This window comes from Nomascus leucogenys, chromosome 10, assembly GCF_006542625.1.
Source record: "Nomascus leucogenys isolate Asia chromosome 10, Asia_NLE_v1, whole genome shotgun sequence".
Classification (NCBI taxonomy): Eukaryota; Metazoa; Chordata; class Mammalia; order Primates; family Hylobatidae; genus Nomascus; species Nomascus leucogenys.
The window spans coordinates 90,478,745-90,500,471 of record NC_044390.1 but is presented as its reverse complement, the minus strand read 5'-3'; the positions used below and the strand labels follow the sequence as shown (position 1 = coordinate 90,500,471).

General features: G+C 44.5%; 1 protein-coding gene across 6 annotated transcripts in view; it reads left to right on the top strand.

Moving 5' to 3' along the window:
* Positions 1 to 21,727, top strand: part of SBNO1 (strawberry notch homolog 1) — an 80,356-nt gene that overhangs the window by 51,411 nt on the left and 7,218 nt on the right. For all 6 annotated transcript variants that reach the window (XM_030821604.1, XM_030821603.1, XM_030821608.1 and 3 more), the window contains 10 exons: positions 1,155 to 1,267; positions 1,371 to 1,442; positions 3,413 to 3,512; positions 5,384 to 5,458; positions 6,654 to 6,800; positions 6,925 to 7,019; positions 7,106 to 7,198; positions 12,503 to 12,640; positions 14,327 to 14,403; positions 19,345 to 19,538. In XM_030821604.1, coding sequence (XP_030677464.1) covers positions 1,155 to 1,267; positions 1,371 to 1,442; positions 3,413 to 3,512; positions 5,384 to 5,458; positions 6,654 to 6,800; positions 6,925 to 7,019; positions 7,106 to 7,198; positions 12,503 to 12,640; positions 14,327 to 14,403; positions 19,345 to 19,538 — 1,104 coding nt within the window. The remainder of the gene's footprint in view (positions 1 to 1,154; positions 1,268 to 1,370; positions 1,443 to 3,412; positions 3,513 to 5,383; positions 5,459 to 6,653; positions 6,801 to 6,924; positions 7,020 to 7,105; positions 7,199 to 12,502; positions 12,641 to 14,326; positions 14,404 to 19,344; positions 19,539 to 21,727) is intronic.

The window sequence follows — 21,727 nt, the reverse complement described above, 5'->3', positions numbered from 1 at the left end:
GGTGTTGAGGCAGGAGAATCACTTGAACCTGGGAGGCACAGGCTGCAGTGAGCTGAGATCACGCCATTGCACTCCAGCCTGGGTAACATAGGGAGATTCCATCTCAAAAAAAAAAAAAAAAAAAGAAGAACTGGCTGGGTGTGGTGGTGTGTGCCTGTAGTCCCAGCTACTCAGGAGGCTGAGGTAGGAGGATTACTTGAGTCCAGGACTTCAAGGTTGCAGTGAGATTTGATTTCACCACTGCACTGCAGCCTGGGTGACAGAGCGTGACCTTGTCTCAAAAAAACAAAAACAGGCTGGGTGCGGCGGCTCACGCCTGTAATTTCAGCACTTTGGCAGGCTGAGGTGGGCGGATCACCTGAGGTCGGGAGTTCGAGACCAGGCTGACCAACATGGAGAAACTCTGTCTCTACTGAAAATACAAAATTAGCCGGGCGTGGTGGCACATGCCTGTAATCCCGGCTACTCAGGAGGCGAAGGCAGGAGAATTGCTTGAACCCAGGAGGCAGAAGTTGCAGTGAGCCAAGATCACAACATTGCAGTCCAGCTTCGGCAACAAGAGCGAAACTCTTAACAACAACAACAAAAAAATCCTGTTTAATGTCTTATATCTTATCTCGAAATTTCAGATTTTGCATTTAAGGAGTGTTATATATACCTTATATGATGCATTAGGGATTCATTTTTTGCTTGTTTACAAGTTGTAAAAAATATATATGTTGTGGAAATTTGTGGGGTTCCAAGAACAGGGCTCCTCAAGGAGTGTCCTTATAAAACTTAAGGATGTATTAGGTCCATATCAGAGAAGCTGCTACTTCCATATGCTTTTCCAACCTCAGTAGCTTCACCAAAGGCCCATAGCTCCTCCCTCCATCTTCATGTTCTTGTGACCAATGATTTGAAAAACAATTTTGGGAAAATCCAGAGTAATTTTGCATCAGTAACATGTGGTTAAGCAAAATTGGGGTAGCAATGCTAATACTTCTGTCATTGAGCAGTTTTATGTGTGTTATGGTAATTTTACATTATCTGTAATTTTTATTGTTTAGTAGTTTCCCAATACCAGTTTAGTGTTAAATGCTAGGAATACATCTCAGAATATTCTCTGTCCAGCGAACACAATCAGTGATCTTTAAAACAAAATTTCGTTGCAGGGCGTACTCATAGATCAAACCAAGTTACTGCTCCTGAGTATGTCTTTCTGATTTCTGAACTGGCAGGAGAACAAAGATTTGCATCTATTGTTGCTAAAAGACTTGAGAGTTTGGTGAGTTTTGGAGTTGTGTGGCTGTGTGTAAATGATGATCTGTTGTACCTGTTTTCTGGTAAAAGTTTACCTGTGCCTTGATTGAAATTTTTGTTTTTAATAGGGGGCACTTACACATGGTGATAGAAGAGCAACAGAATCTAGGGATCTGAGCAGGTTCAACTTTGATAATAAGGTACATTTCAATTTTCAGTATCTCTGAAAACTTGTGATAGTGTATGGTGTCTTTAGGGAACACGAAAGAAAAGTAGTTACTGTCTAAAACCAAACTGCCTCTCCTATGCATTTGCTTTAAAATCATGGCTTCCTGTAAGACAGAATTTCACATGTATGTTAGATCACATGTTAAGTATCAGTACAGCAATGTAGTTGTCTTTATTCTTTTTGGAAAACAAGAATAAATGAGAATGAATTAACTGTGAGTTCTCAGAAGCAAAGGAAGTTAATTTTTCTCATGTTTGTTATGTGTAGAGACATGAACTAGGTAGTATAAAATATGTATAAAGGCCAGGCGCGGTGGCTCATGTCTGTAATCCCAGCACTTTCAGAGGCCAAGGCGGGTGGATCACCTGAGGTCAGGAGTTCGAGACCAGCCTGGCCAACATGGTGCAACCACATCTGTACTAAAAAAAAAATACAAAAATTGGCCGGGTGCGGTGGCTCACGCTTGTAATCCCAGCACTTTGGGAGGCCGAGGCGGGCGGATCCCGAGGTCAGGAGATTGAGACCATGGTGAAACCCCGTCTCTACTAAAAAAAATACAAAAAATTAGCCGGGCGTGGTGGTGGGCGCCTGTAGTCCCAGCTACTCAGAGAGGCTGAGGCAGGAGAATGGCGTGAACCCGGGAGGCGGAGCTTGCAGTGAGCCGAGATTGCGTCACTGCACTCCAGCCTGTGCGACAGAGTGAGACTCCGTCTCAAAAAAAATACAAAAATTAGGCCGGGGTCATTTGCTCATGCCTATAATCCCAGAACTTTGGGAGGCCAAGGCAGGTGGGTCACCTGAGGTCAGGAGTTTGAGACCAGCCTGACCAACATAGTGAAACCCCATCTCTACTAAAAATACAAAAAAATTAGACGGGCGTGGGGGCATGCATCTGTAGTCCCAGCTACTTGGGAGGTGGAGGTTGCAGTGAGCTGAGGGGGGCAGAGGTTGCAGTGAGCCGAGATCATGCCACTGCACTCCAGCCTGGACAATAGGGCAAGACTCTGTCCCAAAAAATTATACAAAAATTAGTTGGGCGTGACTGGGCACAGTGGCTCACGCCTGTAATCCCAGCACTTTGGGAGACCATGGTGGGCGGATCATGAGGTCGAGAGATCGAGACCATCCTGGCCAACATGGTGAAATTCTTGTCTCTACTAAAAATAGAAAAATTAGCTGGGCGTGGTGTTGTGCGCCTGTAATCCTAGCTACTTGGGAGGCTGAGGCAGGAAAATCACTTCAACCTGGGATTCAGAGGTTGTAATGAGCCGAGTTTACACCACTGCACTCCAGCCTGTCGACAGAGCAAGACTCTGTCAGGAAAAAAAAAATTAGTTGGGCATGGTGGCGGGCACCTATAATCCCAGCTACTTGGGAGGCTGAGGCAGGAGAACCACTTGGACCCGGGAGGCGGAGGTTTCAGTGAGTAGAGATTGTGCCATTACACTCCAGCCTGGGCGATGAGCGAAACTCTGTCTCCAAAAAAAGAAAAAATAAATACATATAAAGATAATTGAGAATTGCTTTTTTGAATCTTTGGTACAATAAGTTTGTGGTTTTTTGGGGGTTTTGTTGAGAGGGAGTTTTTTGCTCTTGTCGCCCAGGCTGGAGCACAATGACTCCATCTCTGCTCACTACAACCTCCGCCTCCCAGGTTCAAGTGATTTTCCTGCCTCAGCCTCCCAAGTAGCTGGGATTACAGGTGTCTGCCACCACACCCAGCTAATTTTTTGTAGTAGAGATGAGGTTTCACCATGTTGGTCAGGTTGGTCTTGAACTCCCAACCTCAGGTGATCCCACCCGCCTTGACCTCCCACAGTGTTGGGATTACAGGCATGAGCCACCACACCCAGCCAATAGTTTTTACAGTATTTAGGTGGTCATGTGATTGAAGAGTATCCAAATGCTGAAACTGGTTAAAGGTTTTGATTTTTTTTGCAGTATGGAAGAAATGCTTTAGAAATTGTGATGAAATCCATTGTAAACTTGGATTCTCCTATGGTATCACCACCTCCAGACTATCCTGGAGAATTTTTTAAAGGTAACTTCTACAAATATTCGTAACAACGACAATGATTATTGACGAAGATGTACTCAAACCTGTTGTAACATTTGCTGTTACATTAGTTTTTTCTTTGGACATAAATTGTATAAAACTTTGAAATTAATGGTTACTAGGACACATAATTATCTTGTATTAAACAGATTAAAGCAAATTTTATTCAAATGAAGGTGTTCTTACTGTTGATATAGTGAAAGCATGTTTGTCTAATAATAGATTTAATACAGGAAAGTTGTTTTAGTACATTGAGTAAAATCACTTTGCCAAATAGCCTTTTTTTAAAAATTATTTATTTATTTATTTATTTAAAGACCGAGTCTCGCTCTGTCGCCAGGCTGGAGTACAGTGGCGTGATCTTGGCTCACTGCAACCTCCGCCACCAGGTTCAAAGGATTCTCCTGCTTGAACCTCCCGAGTAGCTGGGATTACAGGTGCCCGCCATCATACCTGCCTAATTTTTGTGTTTTCAATAGAGATGGGGTTTCGCGATGTTGACCAGGCTGGTCTTGAAATCCTGGCCGCCTGTGATCCTTCCACCTCAACATCCCACAGTGCTGGGATTACAGACGTGAGCCAACGCACCCAGATGGAGTTAGCACTTTTAACTAGAAAGTCCTTTTGGTATATTAGCACATACTGATATGTGTTGTTAACAGTTCATATTGACATACCAGTTAGGGGTGTTCATCATTACTCTCGGCTTTCAACAAAAGCAGTAAAGTCTTAACCCTACACCTTGACTCCTTTTGACATCAGGAGTGTCAGAAACAACTCCCTGGGCTGGGCACGGTGGCTCATGCCTGTAATCCCAGCACTTTGGGAGGCTGAGGTGTGAGGATTGCTTGAGCCTAGGAGGTGGAGGCTATAGTGAGCTGTGATGGCACCACTGCATTCCACACTGGGTGACAGAGACCTTTTCTCAGAAAAAAAAAAAAAAAAAGACTCCTTGATTTATTTCTAACGTCTTAAAATTACAGGTTATGGCTAGGCACAGTGGCTCACACCTGTAATTTTAGCACTTTGGGAGGCCAAGGCAGGTGGATCATTTAAGCTCAGGAGATCAAGACCAGCCTGGGCAACATGGAGAACCCCCCTCTCAAAAAATCACAAAAAAAATTAGCCAGGCACGGTGATGCACACCTGTAGCCCCAGCTACTCGGGAAGCTGAGGTGGGAGGATCCCTTGAACCTGGGAGGTGGAGGTTGCAGTGAGCCAAGATGATGCCATTGCACTCCAGCCTGGGCAACGTAGTCAGACTCTGTCGCAAAAAAAAAAAAAAAAATTATAGATTACTTGTTTATTATAAGTAATGACAATAATCTTGTAGCTGGGTGCAGTGGCTCACACCTGTAATCTCAGCACTTTGGGAGGCCGAGCCGGGTGGATCTCTGGAGGTTAGGAATTTGAGACCAGCCTGGCCAACATGGCGAAACCCCATCTCTACTAAAAATATAAAACTTAGCCTGTAGTCCCAGCTACTCAGGAGACCGAGGCAGGAGAATTGCTTGAACCCGTGAGGCAGAGGTTGCAGTGAGCTGAGATTGCGCACTGCGCTCCAGCCTGGGTGACAGAGTGAGACTCCGTCTCAAAAAAAGGAAAAGAATCTTATCATGTATAATGAAGAGAGTTAATACAGTCCCCTTAACCCTCCTTCCATTCTCACCTTCTTAGGTCACAGATGACAATGTGAACAAGGGCAGTTTTCTCCACATTTTCTCCATGTTTACATAAATATCAAGGTTTTTTTTTAAAAATGGCATGATACTACTTAGAGCATACTTTTCTCACTTAGTGGTACATTATAGACATCTCTTGTAATTTATGAGTCAGAATTGATCCTATTCTTACAGATGTTCGACAAGGACTGATAGGAGTTGGCCTGATAAATGTAGAAGATCGCTCGGGAATTCTTACTCTTGATAAAGGTACTACTATTAACTTTGTGTAGGCATATAACTGTTGCTATAGTATTAAAGCCCATTATGATGTATGCTTTTGAGCTGAAGGGGAAGCTTCATGTTCTTAAGACATTCTGGGTGGTTTTGGCTGCTGTGGGGTATGTGTGAAAGATCCATACATAGAGAAGCAGTTTTCAGCACTAGCTGCTAATATGATCAGCTCTCAAGCTTTTAAAAATTACTGAAGTCTGCTGGGCACGGTGGCTCACGCCTGTAATCCCAACACCTTGGGAGGCCGAGGTGGGTAGATCACGAGGTCAGGAGTTTGCAACCAGCCTGGCCAATATGATGAAACCCCATCTCTACTAAAAATACAAAAATTAGCCAGGCCTGGTGGCGGGTGCCTGTAGTCCCAGCTACTCGGGAGGCTAAGGCAAGAGAATTACTTGAACCCGCGAGGCAGAGGTTGCAGTGAGCCAAGATTGCACCACTGCACTCCAACTTCGGCGACAGTAGAGCAAGACCCCGTCTAAAAAAATAAAAAATAAAAAATTGGTCAGGCACGATGGCTCATACCTGTAATCCCATCACTTTGGGAGGCCGAGGCAGGCAGATCACAAGGTCAGGAGTCCAAGACCATCCTGGCCAAGATGGTGGAACCCTGTCTCTACTAAAAATACAAAAATTATCCGGGCATAGTAGTGGGCGCCTGTAATCCCAGCTACTCGGGAGGCTGAGGCAGTAGAACTGCTTGAATCTGGGAGGGGGAGGTTGCAGTGAGCCGAGATTGCACCACTGCACTCCAGCCTGGGCGACAGCAGAGCGAGACTCCGTCTCAAAAAAACAAAACAAAACAAAAAATTACTGAAGTCGGGTGGAGCTCAGACATCGGTAGTTTTCCAAAGCTCCCAGACATTCTAATAGTGCCATTACAGTTGAGAATTCAGTGCTGGAGAACTAACTTTCTTATGTAGCGAATTGTGTTCATACTTCGCATAAGTGAGGCTGAAGATGCAAAAATTCAATTTGACACTCTTTTGAGCAGTGGTGCTAATTGCTAGAGAGAGAAATGGGCAGATTACAGCCTTGTTGTGAGGACAGTGTAAGAGTTAAGAAGGAAGACTTTTAGAAGAGAAAGTGGGACTTGAACTAAGCCTAGATGAATAAAAAATTTTTAATTACCATTTGAATGCATGAAAACGTTCATCTTTTGTCATTACAGATTATAACAACATAGGAAAATTCTTAAATAGAATTTTAGGCATGGAGGTACATCAGCAGAATGCATTATTTCAGTATTTTGCAGACACGCTTACTGCAGTTGTTCAAAATGCCAAAAAAAATGGAAGATATGATATGGGAATCTTAGGTAAGTAGGGAAAATATCCCCCTCAGTGTCCCCAGGGAAAATGTGGAGTGGAGAAATTCTTTAAACATGTGTACCTGATAAAAATGTTCTTTTTACATTTATATGTTTCTTTCTCTTGTTCAAGATCTTGGTTCTGGAGATGAAAAGGTGAGGAAAAGTGATGTTAAAAAGTTTCTGACTCCAGGATATTCAACCTCTGGCCACGTAGAATTATACACGGTAAGTTTAGAAAATGTTGTGAAGTATTGTCTTCCCATGAGATGCATTTACAGAAATGAGTTTAAATTTCATTATTTCTCTTACAGATTAGTGTAGAGAGGGGAATGTCATGGGAGGAAGCTACCAAGATTTGGGCTGAGCTGACAGGACCAGATGATGGCTTTTACTTGTCATTGCAAGTACGACTTTTCCTTTAAATGCTGTTCAGATATATAATACTTTTTAATGGCCAGCATTGTAATTGTCTCTTCACTTTGTACCTGTTTCCCAGTTGTGTTTAGCTTTCTCTATTTTGGTAATTTATCGTTGTAATTGTGTGTTTGTCCGTTTGTATTATGTTTTTACTTAATGCATTTTAAAGGATGTTATTAGATGCGAGTTTAGAATTGTTACATTTTCTTTTTTCTTTTTTTTTCTGAGACAGAGTTTCGCTCTTTGTTGCCCAGGCTGGAGTGCAATGGCGCGATCTCGGCTCACCGCATCCTCTGCTTCCCGAGAAGCTGAGATTACAAGCATGTGCCACTAGGCCTGGCTGATTTCGTATTTTTAGTAGAGACAGGGTTTCTTCATGTTGGTCAGGCTATTCTCAAACTCCCGACCTCAGGTGACCTGCCCGCCTCGGCCTTCCAAAGTGCTGGGATTAGAGGCGTGAACCACTGCACCCAGCCTAATTTTTGTATTTTTAGTAGAGGCGAAGTTTCACCATGTTGGCCAGGCTGGTCTCGAACTCCTGACCTCAGGTGATCTGCCTGCCTTGTCCTCCCAAAGGAATTGTAGATGTGAGCCACCACACCTGGCTGAATTGTTAACTTTTTTTTTTTTTTTTTTTTTTTTTTCTGAGGTTGAGTCTTGCTCTGTTGCCCAGGCTGGAGTGCAGTGGCGCGATCTCAGCTCACTGCAAGCTCCACCTCCCAGGTTCACGCCATTCTCCTTGCCTCAGCCTCCCGATAGTAGCTGGGACTACAGGCACCTGTTACCACGCCTGGCTAATTTTTTTTGTATTTTTAGTAGAGACGGGGTTTCACTGTGTTAGCCAGGATGGTCTTGATCTCCTGACCTCGTGATCTGCCCACCTCAGCCTCCCAAAGTGCTGGGATTACAGGCTTGAGCCACTGCACCCGGCCAACATTTTCTTAAATCAAGCATTTTTCATAAGACAGAGACTTACTTTAGTCTTAATAATGCTTTGTATCTTTAAGACTCATTTTTCAGTTAGTAAAACAGCTACATTCTTTTAGTTATGATTTGTCTCTGTGGACAGAACTAAGGGGTGTGTGTGCGCACACATCTATACATGTATGTATAGATACTCAACAGTCTCGAGTTTCATATTGTCTCTGTGGACAGAACTCGGGTGTGTGTGCGCACACATATCTATGCATATATATATATAGATATTCAGCAGTATCTTGAGTTGCATATTGACTTACTCAGATCCAAGACAACAGAAATTTTATTTCACCAGTTCTCTAAGATATTTGGGGTTGTTTTGTTTTGTTTTGTTTTTTGAGGCAGTTTCAATCTGTCACCCAGGCTGGAGTGCAGTGGCAGGATCTTGGCTCACTGCAACCTCCGCCTTCTGAGTTCAAGTGATTCTCCTGCCACAGCCTCCTGAGTAGTTGGGACTACAGGCACGCGCCACCATGCCTGGCTAAATTTTTTATTTTTAGTAGAGACAGGGTTTCACTGTGTTAGCCAGGATGGCCTCGATCTCTTGACCTCAGGTAATCTGCCTGCCTTGGCCTCCCGTAGTGCTGGGATTAAGGCATGAACCACCGCGCCCAGCATGTGGCTAATTTTTTAATTTTTCTTTTGTAGAGATGGTGTCTCACTACGTTGACCAGGCTGATTTGAAACTCTTGGCCTCAAGTGATCCTCCCACCTCTGCCTCCCAAAGTGCTGGGATTACAGGTGTAAACTACCCTGCCTGGCCCCTTCATTCTTTTTTACAAGGCTGAGTAATATTTCTTTTTTTTTTTTTTTTTTTTTTTTGGAGACAGAGTCTGGCTCTGCTGCCCAGGCTGGCGTGCAGTGGCGCAGTCTCGGCTCACTGCAAGCTCCGCCTCCTGAGTTCACACCATTCTCCTGCCTTAGCCTCCGGAGTAGCTGAGACTACAGGCGCCTGCCACCAGGCCGGCTAATTTTTTATATTTTTAGTAGAGACGGGGTTTCACCGTGTTAGCCAGGATGGTCTCGGTCACCTGACCTCATGATCTGCCCGTCTCAGCCTCCCAAAGTGCTGGGATTACAGGCATGAGCCACCGCGCCCGGCCAAGGCTGAGTAATATTTCATTGGTTGTATATAACATATTTTGCTTTCTATGTACAAATATTTATGGAGTGACTGCAAATAAGACCTGGTTCTTGCTCATATGAAGTAACTACAGGTATGATGATGGCACGGGCATGATGAAGTCATAAATTATCTAGGGCAGGAGTCGCTAAACTTTTTCTATGAAGGCCAGATATGTATGGTTTTGTAGGCCATATGTGGTCTATATTGCATGTCCTCTGTGTTTTCCTTCCTTCCTTTCTCTTTTTTTTCCCCACCTTCCATCATTCCTCCTTAAACTTACCTCAGTTTAGGAGCGCCAAACTGGATTTATTCCACAGGTCTAAGCTGCTGATCCTTGATCTAGAGAAAAGCTCTCAAAGGATCTGGCTCCTAGTTGAGTTGGGGTTTTTTGGTTTGGTTTTGTTTTTTTGTAATGGGATCTCGCTCGCTCTGTCACCCAGGCTGATAAGCAGTGGCGTGCGTGATCACGGCTCACTGCAGCTTCAACCCCCTGGGCTCAGACAATCCTCCCACCCCAGCCTCTTGAGTAGCTGGGACCACAGGTACACTCCACCACATTTGGCAATTTTTTTTTTTAATGCAGTTGATGTCTCACTGTGTTGTCCAGGCTGGTCTCAAACTCCTAGGCTTAAATGATCCTCCCACCTCGGCCTCCCAAAGTGCTGGATTACAGTTGTGAGCTACTGTGCCTTGCTGGTTTTGGGGTTTTTGAAATACTGGTTGAACTGTAGGTTGATTTGCATGTCATTATAAGAAACAGTACAGATAAAAATCTTGCATACTTTTACCAGTTACCCCAGTGGTAATATTTTTCAAAACTGTAATGCAATATCACAACCAAGATGTTGATATTGGTAAACTTCACATATTTTACTCGGCTATCCCCCATAGATGCGATTTTGATTGGTCCACATAGGGTGTTGGTTATTTTCAGGACAGTCTCGAACTCCTCCTGGGCTTGATCCATCCTCTCACCTTGACCACCTGAATAGCTGGGATTACAGGCATGCACCACTGCACCTGGCTCTTGGTTATTATCTTTAATTTGAAATTATTGCCAGAATATCACCGTTGGTAGATTGTGATGAAAGTCCTGATCCCCAGCTTCCCTTAGGTTGAAGGATGTGGTAATACTGGTCCTTCATTCTCTGTGTGGCAACAGGTGGCTGGGCATGAGGAGTGGTGGTCCTAGAGACCTCATTCCTGGTCTTCGTTTGCCTTTGAACCTCCACTGCATTAGGCCACCATACTTTTCAGTGTGTAACCTGTGCTGCCATTAGGAAAACAATGTCAGAATCACTTTCCACTGTTCTGTGATGTATAATTAACCTGACACTGTCAAGACAGAGCCCATTGTTAAGTGTCTTAAACACTATCCTCTAAGTATAGGTTTGGATATTTCCTGTCAGCTGATAAATAATTTTAAATATAATCTTCAGGCCGGGCGCGGTGGCTCACGCTTGTAGTCCCAGCACTTTGGGAGGCCGAGGCGGGCAGATCATGAGGTCAGGAGATCGAGACCACGGTGAAACCCCGTCTCTACTAAAAATACAAAAAAATTAGCCGGGCATGGTGGCGGGCGCCTGTAGTCCCAGCTACTCGGAGAGGCTGAGGCAGGAGAATGGCGTGAACCCGGGAGGCGGAGCTTGCAGTGAGCCAAGATCGCGCCACTGCACTCCAGCCTGGGTGACAGAGCAAGACTCCATCTCAAAAATAAATAAATAAAATAAAATAAATAAATATAATCTTCACTTTAACCGTTGTCTTATGACTTTACAGTAATTATATAAACAATGTTTCAATTCGTTGGAAAAAGTAAGAGACCAAGGGTCTTTAATATCCATGAAGAGGAAAGTAAAATATTGTGTTTTTTATTATAAGAATGAATATAAAAAGTTAATAGCCCTGCAAACAATGATTTATTGCGTAGGGGGCTGGAAAAATGGTTTTACTTTGAAACTTTTCTTTTTCCTTCCGTTTTGCTCCAGAAATGGTTGTTTAGACGCTGTTCCGTCTTCATTAAAGAAGAAATGAGTTTTCCAGTTGTTTTTCCTTGAGTTAAATGGAGTTTTAAGAGTAACTCCTCCCTCTTAAAGTTTTTCTCTTAAATCCAACTTTTAAAAGTTAAAAATAGGCCAGCCGTGGTGGCTCACGTCTGTAATCCTAGCACTTTGGGAGGCCGGGTCGGGCGGATCACCTGAGGTCGGGAGTTCGAGACCAGCCTGGACAACATGGAGAAACCCTGTCTCTACTAAAAATATCAAATTAGCCGGGCATGGTGGTGGGTACCTGTAGTCCCAGCTACTCGGGAGGCTGAGGCAGGAGAATCTCCTTGAACCTGGGAGGCGGAGCTTGCAGTGAGCTGAGATCGCACCCCTGTGCTCCAGACTGGTGACAGAGCAAGACTGTCTCAAAAAAAAAAAATAAAAAGTTAAAAATACATACCTGAATTCCAACATTTCTCTAATGCTTCCGTTTCTTCCATTTTTACCTCCATATGTGTGGACAATTTGTTCAACATTTTTGCTTTCTGCTGCCATAGCTTTGCTGTTTACAGAACACTTTATCATGTGATCTCTCACTTTGCCCTTCAAAACCCTGTGACATCGGGAAGGGCAGTACTGACGGAGTAGACAAGTGCAGAGGACTGGGGCCATCCAAGGCCTTATCTTGGAGGGGCTTGAATTCTATTGTTAACTTGAAAGGAGAGTAACATTTCTTTTTCCATTTTACTGAGAAATGTTTAAAAACATACAGCAGAGCTTAAAGAATTTTCTTTGAAGACCCCTAATGCCTACTACCTGGATTCTACTGTTAACATTTTATTACACTTGGTTTTTCTTATCTCTCTCAGGCTGCTTGACTGGGATTCCAGGTACAGGAAATAAAAGAAGCAAAATGATCTGTGTTGGACATTTGTGCATTAAAGCTAATTCCACGTAGTTTTCTGAAGATAACTTTGGTCTTTAACCTTCATCTTTAGCCAGAATTAAGGTCCAATAACTGCCCTTTGGGTGTGGCTGTGTTAAAGTCTTTTAAACAAGCAGTTTCGGTCCTTTTTAAAGTTACCATGTACTTATTTAGTGTTACAGTCTCAAATGATTATATTTACTGACGTAATGGTACAAAAACATGTCTTAAAGTGTGTATTATAAAATCTTTATATTTTGTCATTTTCTTTAAACAGATAAGGAACAACAAGAAAACTGCCATCTTAGTTAAAGAAGTGAATCCTAAAAAGAAACTTTTCTTAGTTTATCGACCAAATACTGGGAAGCAGCTCAAATTAGAAATTTATGCTGATCTAAAAAAGAAATATAAGAAGGTATTTTCTCATTTGTACATTATATTATATAGGAATACTTACTTTGGGCCAGGCGATGTGGCTCACACCTGTAATCTCAGCACTTTGGGAGGCCGAGGCCGGCAGATCACCTGAGGTCAGGAGTTTGAGACCAGCCTGACCAACATGGAGAAACCCCATCTCTACTAAAAATGCAAAATATTATCCCAGGATGGTGATGCATACTTGTAATCCCAGGCACTCGGGAGGCCGAGGTAGGAGAATCACTTGCACCCGGGAGGTGGAGGTTGCAGTGAGCCAAGATCGCGCCTTTGCACTCCAGCCTGGGCAACAGGAGCGAAACTTCATCTCAAAAGAAAGAATACTTATTTTGGCTGGGCACAGTGGCTCATGCCTGTAATCCTAGTACTTTGGGAGGCCGTGGCGGTTGGATCACCTGAGGTCAGGAGTTGGAGACCAGCCTGGCCAATATGGCGAAACCTCATCTCTACTAAAGATAGAAAAGATAGCCAGGTGTGGTGGTGCATGCCTGTAATCCCAGTTACTCAGGCGGCTGAGGCAGGAGAATCACTTTAACCTGTGAAGTGGAGGCTGCAGTAAGCCGAGATTGCACCACTGCACTCCAGCCAGGGAGACAGAGCAAGACTCCGTCTCAAAAAAAAAAAAAAAAAAAGAATACTTATTTTATAATATATTGAAATTGTTTAAGATAGCTTTTCTAGGTATGAAATTATATTTTCTTTTTCTTTCTTTTTTTTTTTTTTTTTTTTTTAATGAGGTCTCACTGTGTTGCAAAGGCTGAGCTGGTCTGGAACTCATGGGCTCAAGCGATTGTCCACTTCTGCCTCCCAAAGTGCTAGAATTAACAGGTGTCAGCCACCGCACCCAGCCTGGTTTAAGGAAAATGTCAACTTTTGTTATGCTAATATCAGTCTTAATGTTACCAGCCTTAAGAAACTTCTAAGGTGACTCCTTCTGTTGCCCAGGCTGGGAGTGTAGTGGCGCGATCTTAGTTCACTGTAACCTCCGCTTCCCTGGTTCAAGTGATTCTCGTGCCTCAGCTTTCCAAGTAGCTGGGATTACAGGCATGTGCCACACACCTGGCCAAATTTTTTTTTATGTTTAGTAGAGATGGAGTTTCACCATGTTAGCCAGACTGGTCTTGAACTCCTGGCCTTAAGTGATCCACCCGCCTCAGCCTCCCAAAGTGCTGGGATTATAGGCATGAGACACCGTGCCCAGCCTAAAATGATTATTTGAAACAGCTTATCTCTTCAGTAAAGGAAGCTTCCAGTGCTAATCACAAAAGTTAGAATGTTTAAAGCCCTTCTCACTACATCTTAGTTTTATTGTGAGGATGCCTCTATGTTTATATTTTGCAGTGATTTATAGAAAACAGTAAGTGACCATTTTTCCTAACATTTACTATTAGATTTTATTTTATTAATATTACCTTGTGTTATTATTTGTAGGCATTCTGATTTGAAAACAATTATAGTTAAGTAGTTATTTGAAAAATGTATTACATAAGAGGAACCAACATGACAGAGCTTTTCAAATGGCATTCAGATTCAGTTAATAGCAAGGGTTAGGCTTTTTGTGTAGAGATTATTTTAAATTGGCTGCCTCTAGAATTACAGACCAGACTAGGTAACCAGTTTATTTAAAGCAATACTGTTTTCAATGAAATTTTTCTCATTTTTACAGGTCGTCTCAGATGATGCCTTGATGCACTGGTTAGATCAGTATAATTCATCTGCAGATACTTGTACTCATGCTTACTGGTTAGTATTTTCGTGTTTCCTACCAAATTTTCCAAAATTTAATTGAGATTTAAATACACCTTCACTCTTTACCAGTATGTCCTCATGAATTAACTAACAGATTAAGTATTGTCAGGCATGGTGTGTTCTATCAGGAATATTTACTGGACAGTTGTAGACTAGAAACTTTAGTTTATATACCTCCTTACTCTTCACTGATGCTTTCTTATTTCCAGCCAACTGTTGTCTGGCAGCATGACCTTAACAGTTACCCTTCATATCAGAACTTGCTTTTTCGTGGCTGGGCACAGTGGCTCACGCCTGTAATCCCAGCACTTTGGGAGGCTGAGGTGGGTGGATCACCTGAGGTCAGGCGTTCGTGACCATCCTGGCCAACATGGTGAAACCCCATCTCTACTAAAAATACAAAACAAGTAGCCGGTGTGATGGCAGGCACCTGTAATCCCAGCTACTTGGGAGGCTGAGGCGGGAGAATCGCTTGAACCCAGAAGGTGGAAGTTGCAATGAGTCAAAATTGCACCATTGCACTCCAGCCTGGGGGACAGATCGAGACTCCATTTAAAAAAAAAAAAAATCAGGCCAGGTGCAGTGGCTTACGCCTGTAATCCCAGCACTTTGGGAGGCTGAGGCAGGCGGATAATCTGAGGTGGGGAATTCGAGACCAGCCTGACCAACATGGAGAAACCCTGTCTCTACTAAAAAAAAAATTAGCTGGGTGTGGTGGTGCATGCCTGTAATCCCAGCTACTCAGGAGGCCGAGGCAGAATTGCTTGAACCCAGGAGGTGGAGGTTGCATGAGCCGAGATCACGCCATTGCACTCCAGCCTGGGCAACAAGAGCAAAACTTGTCTCGAAAAAAAAAAAAAAAAAAAAAAAAAACAACAACAAAAAAAAACTTTTTCGCCCTCCTTCTGTCACTCTCCCTCATGTTTTTTTGTTTGGTTGGTTATTTTAAAGAGACAGTCTCACTGTATCACCTAGGCTGGAGTACAGTGCAGCAATCATAGCTCACTGCAGCCTCAAACTCTTCCCATCTCGGCCTCCTGAGTAGCTGGGCTCTTTTCTTTCTTCCTCTCTTTTTTAAAAAGCTTTACTGGTGTCCCAGATCTAGGGAATGTCTAAGAAACCAGGGAGATTCCCAAAGTTAACAGCACAGCACATGCAAACTTTTGTTGTTGAGTCTTGGAGCTCTTCCTGCTGTGTCCCCTCACCCCTTGGCTTACAGTGTTCACTTTGTGACCTCGTATACTCTCATACTCTGCAAATCATAGTTTTCTCACTGTTCTCTCCGTCATTAAGTAGTTAATGCTCTTGCAGTATCTGGCCCACTTCATGAAAAGGAATATAAGATGTAAATGAATTTTAGCTTGAGGGGCTTTTTGTTTGTTTTGATTGTTTGAGCTGTTCTGCAGGTAGGTAAGTTGGCTTTGATGTGAGTAGTGCTTTTGGTTTTCATTATGAGAGTAAATTAGTGCCACTGAAAATTAGAAAAAGTCTGTAAGATAAAATGTTTTAAAAGGTAGGCCGGCTAGGCGCCATTGGCTTGCTGGTAGTCCCAGCACTTTGAGAGGTCGAGATGGATCACATTAGGCCAGGAATTCAAGACCAGCCTGGCCAACATGGTGAAACCACGTCTCTACTAAAAATACAAAAATTAGCTGGGCATGGTGGCAGACGACTGTAATCCCAGCTACTTGGGAGGCTGAGGCATGAGAATCGCTTGAGCCTGTGAGGCAGAAGTTGCAGTGAGCTGAGATCTTGGCACTGCACCCCTGGCTGGATGACAGCGAGACTCGGTCTCAAAAAAAAAAAAAAGTTTTAAAAGTTAACCTACTTTTTTTTTTTTTTTTTTTGAGATGGTGTCCTTGCTCTGTCGCCCAGGCTGGAGTGCTGTGGCACGATCTTGGCTCACTGCAGCCTCCACCTCCCAGGTTCAAGCAGTTCTCCTGCCTCAGCCTCCCGAGTAGCTGGGACTACAGGTGCCTGCCACCATGCCCAGCTAATTTTTGTATTTTTAGTAGAGACAGGGTTTCACCATGTTGGCCAAACTGGTCTCGAACTCCTGACTTTGTGATCCGCGAACCGCGGCCTCCCAAAGTGCTGGGATTACAGGCATAAGCCACGGCGCCTTGCCCCTACACCCTACAAACTTTTTTTTTTTTTTTTTTTTTTGAGATGGAGTCTCGCTCTGTCACCCAGGCTGGAGTGCAGTGGTGCGATCTCGGCTCACTGCAAGCTCCACCTCCCAGGTTCACGCCATTCTTCTCCTCAGCCTCCTGAGTAGCGGGACTACAGGCGCCCGCCACCACGCCCGGCTAATTTTTTGTGTTTTTAGTAGAGACGGGGTTTCACCGTGTTAGCCAAGATGGTTTTGATCTCCTGACCTCGTGATCCGCCCGCCTCTGCCTCCCAAAGTGCTGGGATTACAGGCGTGACCGCGCCCGGCCTGAACATTTTCTAAAACATTTCCTCTGGGGATAGTGCAGTGGCTCCTAGCACTTTGGGAGATCAAGATGAGAGGATTGCTTGAGGCCAGGAGTTTGAGACCAACCTCCTCAACACAGCGAGACTCCATCTCTACAAAAAATTAACTTAAAAAACAACAAACATTTGCTCTGAGTTATAGCAAGAAAAGTGTCCTATACACGTACATTTAACACTATGTATTAGATTCGTCTTGAGTTAGTACTAACTGGAAGGGCATCTTCATTGATGAATATTCTGAAGATAATTTTAACCAGAAAACATTGGTGGTATTTCTCCTTTTTCTCATTTCTTCTTAAATTTACATGTAGCCTCTCCCTCCCTTCCCACCCCTTTCCATCTCTCTAGATTGCTGAGTCCTTCCCACTAGTGTGATTTAGAACCAGTGTATCAGTAGTTTCATAATATAGAAATAACTGGCAGGATCTTCCCCCCGCCCCTTCTTTTCTTTTCACAGGTATTGCTTGTTTTTTCATGGCAGGATCTCTCAGGATCTTTTTTCTTTTTTAAACAGAGGGCTTGAGTGCAATGGCCCTGTCTTGGCTCACTGCAACTTCTGCCTCCCAGGTTCAAGCGATTCTCGTGCCTCAACCACCTGAGTAGCTGGGATTACAGGCATGCGCCATCACACCTGGCTTTTTTTTTTTGTTTTTTTTGAGACGGAGTCTCGCTCTGTTGCCCATGCCTGAGTGTAGTGGCGTGATCTTGGCTCACTGCAAGCTCCGCCTCCGAGGTTCACGCCATTCTCCTGCCTCAGCCTCCCAAGTAGCTGGGACTACAGGTGCCTGCCACCACACCCTGCAAATTTTTTCTATGTTTAGTAGAGACGGGGTTTCACCATGTTGGCCAGGATGGTCTCGATCTCCTGACCTCATGATCTGCCTGCTTCGGCCTCTCAAAGTGCTGGGATTACAGGTGTGAGCCATCGCGCCCGGTCGGTTTTGTTTTGTTTTGTTTTTTTTGAGACGGAGTCTCGCTCTGTTGCCCATGCCTGAGTGTAGTGGCATGATCTCAGCTTACTGCAAGCTCCGCCTCCTGGGTTCACGCCATTCTCCTGCCTCAGCCTCCCGATTAGCTGGGACTACAGGTGCCTGCCACCACTCCCGGCTAATTTTTTGTATTTTTAGTAGAGACGGGGTTTCACCGTGTTAGCCAGGATGGTGTCGATCTCCTGACCTTGTGATCTGCCCACCTTGTCCTCCCAAAGTGCAGGGATTACAGGCGTGAGCCACCGTGCCCAGCCCACACCCGGCTAATTTTTTGTATTTTCAGTATAAATGGGGTTTCTCCATGTTTGCCAGGCTGGTCTCAAACTCCTGGCCTCAAGCTGTCTGCACCCCTCAGCCTCCCAAAGTGCTGGGGTTACAGGCATGAGCCACCATGCCTAATTATTTTAAACTTTTTGTAGAGATAGAGCCTGTCTATGTTGCACAGGCTGGTCTCAAACTCCTGAACTCAAACAATACTCCCTCCTCAACCTCCCAAAAAGCTGTGATTACAGGCATGAGCCACCATGCCCGGCTAGCAAGATCTTTTTTTTTTTTTTTTTTTTTTTTTTTTTGAGGCGGAGTCTCGCTCTGTCGCCCAGGCTGGAGTGCAGTGGCGCAATCTCGGCTCACTGCAAGCTCCGCCTCCCGGGTTCACGCCATTCTCCTGCCTCAGCCTCTCCGAGTAGCTGGGACTACAGGCGCCCGCCACCACGCCTGGCTAATTTTTTGTATTTTTAGTAGAGACGGGGTTTCACCGTGGTCTCGATCTCCTGACCTCGTGATCCACCCACCTCGGCCTCCCAAAGTGCTGGGATTACAAGCGTGAGCCACCGCGCCCGGCCTGCAAGATCATTTTATAAACTAGCAATACTACAGTAAAATAATGGATATTAAAATGACTAAAATGCTTCAACAGATAGCAAGCACAATAAATTCAACCCTTTTTATTGGGAGGCAGGCCCCTGAAAAAATTGTAGTTTTAAAAATCGGCCTGATACCTTAAATTGGAAATGATAACCCAATAGACCAACAGAATTATAATCTAAGAAATAGTAAAGGTAAATACTGCGAAAACATTGTTTATTTGAAATTTGAGGCCAGGAGCGATGGCTCACACCTGTAATCCCAGCCCTTTGGGAAGCCAGGGGCGGATCACCTGAGGTCAGGAGTTTGAGACCAGCCTGCCTAACATGGCAAAACACCGTCTCTACTAAAAATACCAAAAAAAAAAAACAAAAAAATCCCAGCTACTCGGGAGGCTGAGGCAGGAGAATCACTTGACCCCGTGAGGCGGAGGTTGCAGTGAGCCAAGATCACACCACTGCACTCCAGTCTGGGCAACAAGAGCAAAACTCCGTCTCAAAAAACAAAAAGAAATTTGAGTTGACCTTGTAAACCTTTTAGGAACATGTGTCTGTGTGCATATATAGACACTCACATATATGTATTTCTTTCCCGTTTTTCTTAGGCGCGGCAATTGCAAAAAAGCAAGCTTGGGGTTAGTTTGTGAAATAGGTCTTCGTTGCCGTACATATTATGTATTATGTGGTTCAGTGCTGAGTGTCTGGACAAAAGTTGAGGGCGTTCTAGCATCTGTCAGTGGCACAAATGTGAAGATGCAGATCGTGCGGCTAAGAACGGAAGATGGGCAACGGATTGTAGGTGAGTCTAATTTTTGTTTTGGTTTGAGTTGCAGGAAAAAATCAGATCTGACTTTTTTCTCATTGCTAATATCTTAGCTCTATTCCACATGCATCTAACATCTCTTCCAGTAGTGGGTATGGGTCCCGTTTTATATTTCTTACAAGGTTGAACAGAAGTTAAGCCTTCAAACAGACATTGTTGGCTCTGGTTGAAGTTATGATATGGTCATCTCTCTTTGATGCTGCTCTCAGCTGCTCTTGCTCTCCTTCTCTACTCTTGGTGGCTGTGCAGGCTCCCTGGTGTGAAGACAGTTCAGCCTCTTGCCCAGGAGTTCTCTCTCCACTGAGCTAGCTTAAGACTCTGGAACTCAAAAGCCACTGTGCACAGAGAATGGCTTGGTGTCCTGCAGGGAGCAAGGGCAGACTAGGCCAGCTGTTCTCACCGTGTGCTCAACTACAGGTGTCCAGGAAGCAGGCCAGCAATTGGATTCTGTTTTTTTTTTTTTTTTTTTTTGAGACGGAGTCTCGCTCTGTCGCCCAGGCTGGAGTGCGGTGGCAAGATCTCGGCTCACTGCAAGCTCCGCCTCCCGGGTTCACGCCATTCTCCTGCCTCAGCCTCTCCGAGTAGCTGCGACTACAGGCGCCCACCACCACGCCCGGCTAATTTTTTGTATTTTTAGTAGAGACGGGGTTTCACCGTGGTCTCGATCTCCTGACCTCATGATCCACCTGCCTCGGCCTCCCAAAGTGCTGGGATTACAAGCGTGAGCCACCGCGCCCGGCCGGATTCTGTTTGCTTATCTTGGCTTCACTTACAGCAGCCTTCCTCTACCACGGATTGCATATCGGCAGTTTATAGGCCAAAGTCAGTCTGTGAAGTTTTTTTTTTTTTTTTGGACGAGTATTTTGGGATGTTGTAGGTTTTCATTTGATTTTTTTTTTCTTTTTTTTTTTTTTGAGACTGAGTCTCACTGTGTTGCCCAGGCGTGCCCCCAGCTCACTGCAATCTCTGCCTCCCGAGTAGCTGGGGTTACAGGCATGCACCACCACGCCTGGCTAATTTTTATATTTTTTTAGTAGAGATGAGTTTTCACCATGTTGGCCAGGCTAGTCTCAAACTCCTGACCTCAAGTGATCCGCCCACCTCGGCTTCCCAAAGTGCTGGGATTATAGGCGTGAGCCACCGAGCCCAGCCTCATTTGAATTAATTGCCAACATTTAAAAATCAAGAGGTTTCATATGAAAGTCTAGATTTCCAGTTTCAAAAGCAGCCCATCAGCTGGGCATGGTGGTTCACCTTGTAATCCCAGCACTTTGGGAGGCTGAGGCAGGAGGATTGCTGGAGCCCAGGAGTTTGAGACCAGCCTAGGCAACACAGTGAGACCTTGTCTCTATAAAGAAAAAATAGGAGGCTTGGCGTGGTGGCTCACGCTTGTAATCCTAGCACTTTGGGAGGCCGAGGCAGGCGGATCACGAGGTCAGGAGATCAAGACCACAGTGAAACCCCGTCTCTACTAAAAATACAAAAAAAAAAAATTAGCCGGGCGTGGTGGCGGGCGCCTGTAGTCCCAGCCACTCAGAGAGGCTGAGGCAGGAGAATGGCGTGAACCCGGGAGGCAGAGCTTGCAGTGAGCCGAGATCATGCCACTGCACTCCAGCCTGGGTGACAGAGCGAGACTCCGTCTCAAAAAAAAAAAAAAAAAAAATAGGGCCGGGCACGATGGCTCACGCCTATAATCCCAGCACTTTGGGAGGCCGAGGCAGGTGGATCATGAAGTCGAGATAGAGACCATCCTGGCCAACATGGTGAAACCCTGTCTCTACTAAAAATACAAAAATTAGCCAGGTGTGGTGGCAGGTGCCTGTAGTCCCAGCTACTTTGGAGGCTGAGGCAGGAGAATCACTTGAACCCGGGAGGTGGAGGTTGCAATGAGCCAAGATTGTGCCACTGCACTCCAGCCTGGTGACAGAGCAGTACTCCATCTCAAAAAAAAAAAAAAAAAAAAAAAAACCATATATATATATATATATATATACATGCAATTTATCTGGAACATTGACCCTTCAGTCTCACATGCAGGACTTAAAGTTCCCTTAACCAGCACCCAGAGAGTATCCTTTCCAGTTTGCTAGTATCTACTCTTCTAAGTTAACCTGTTTCAGTTAGCATTTGAATTTGCAACTTTTGTTCTGTAGTCTTTTGGTGCA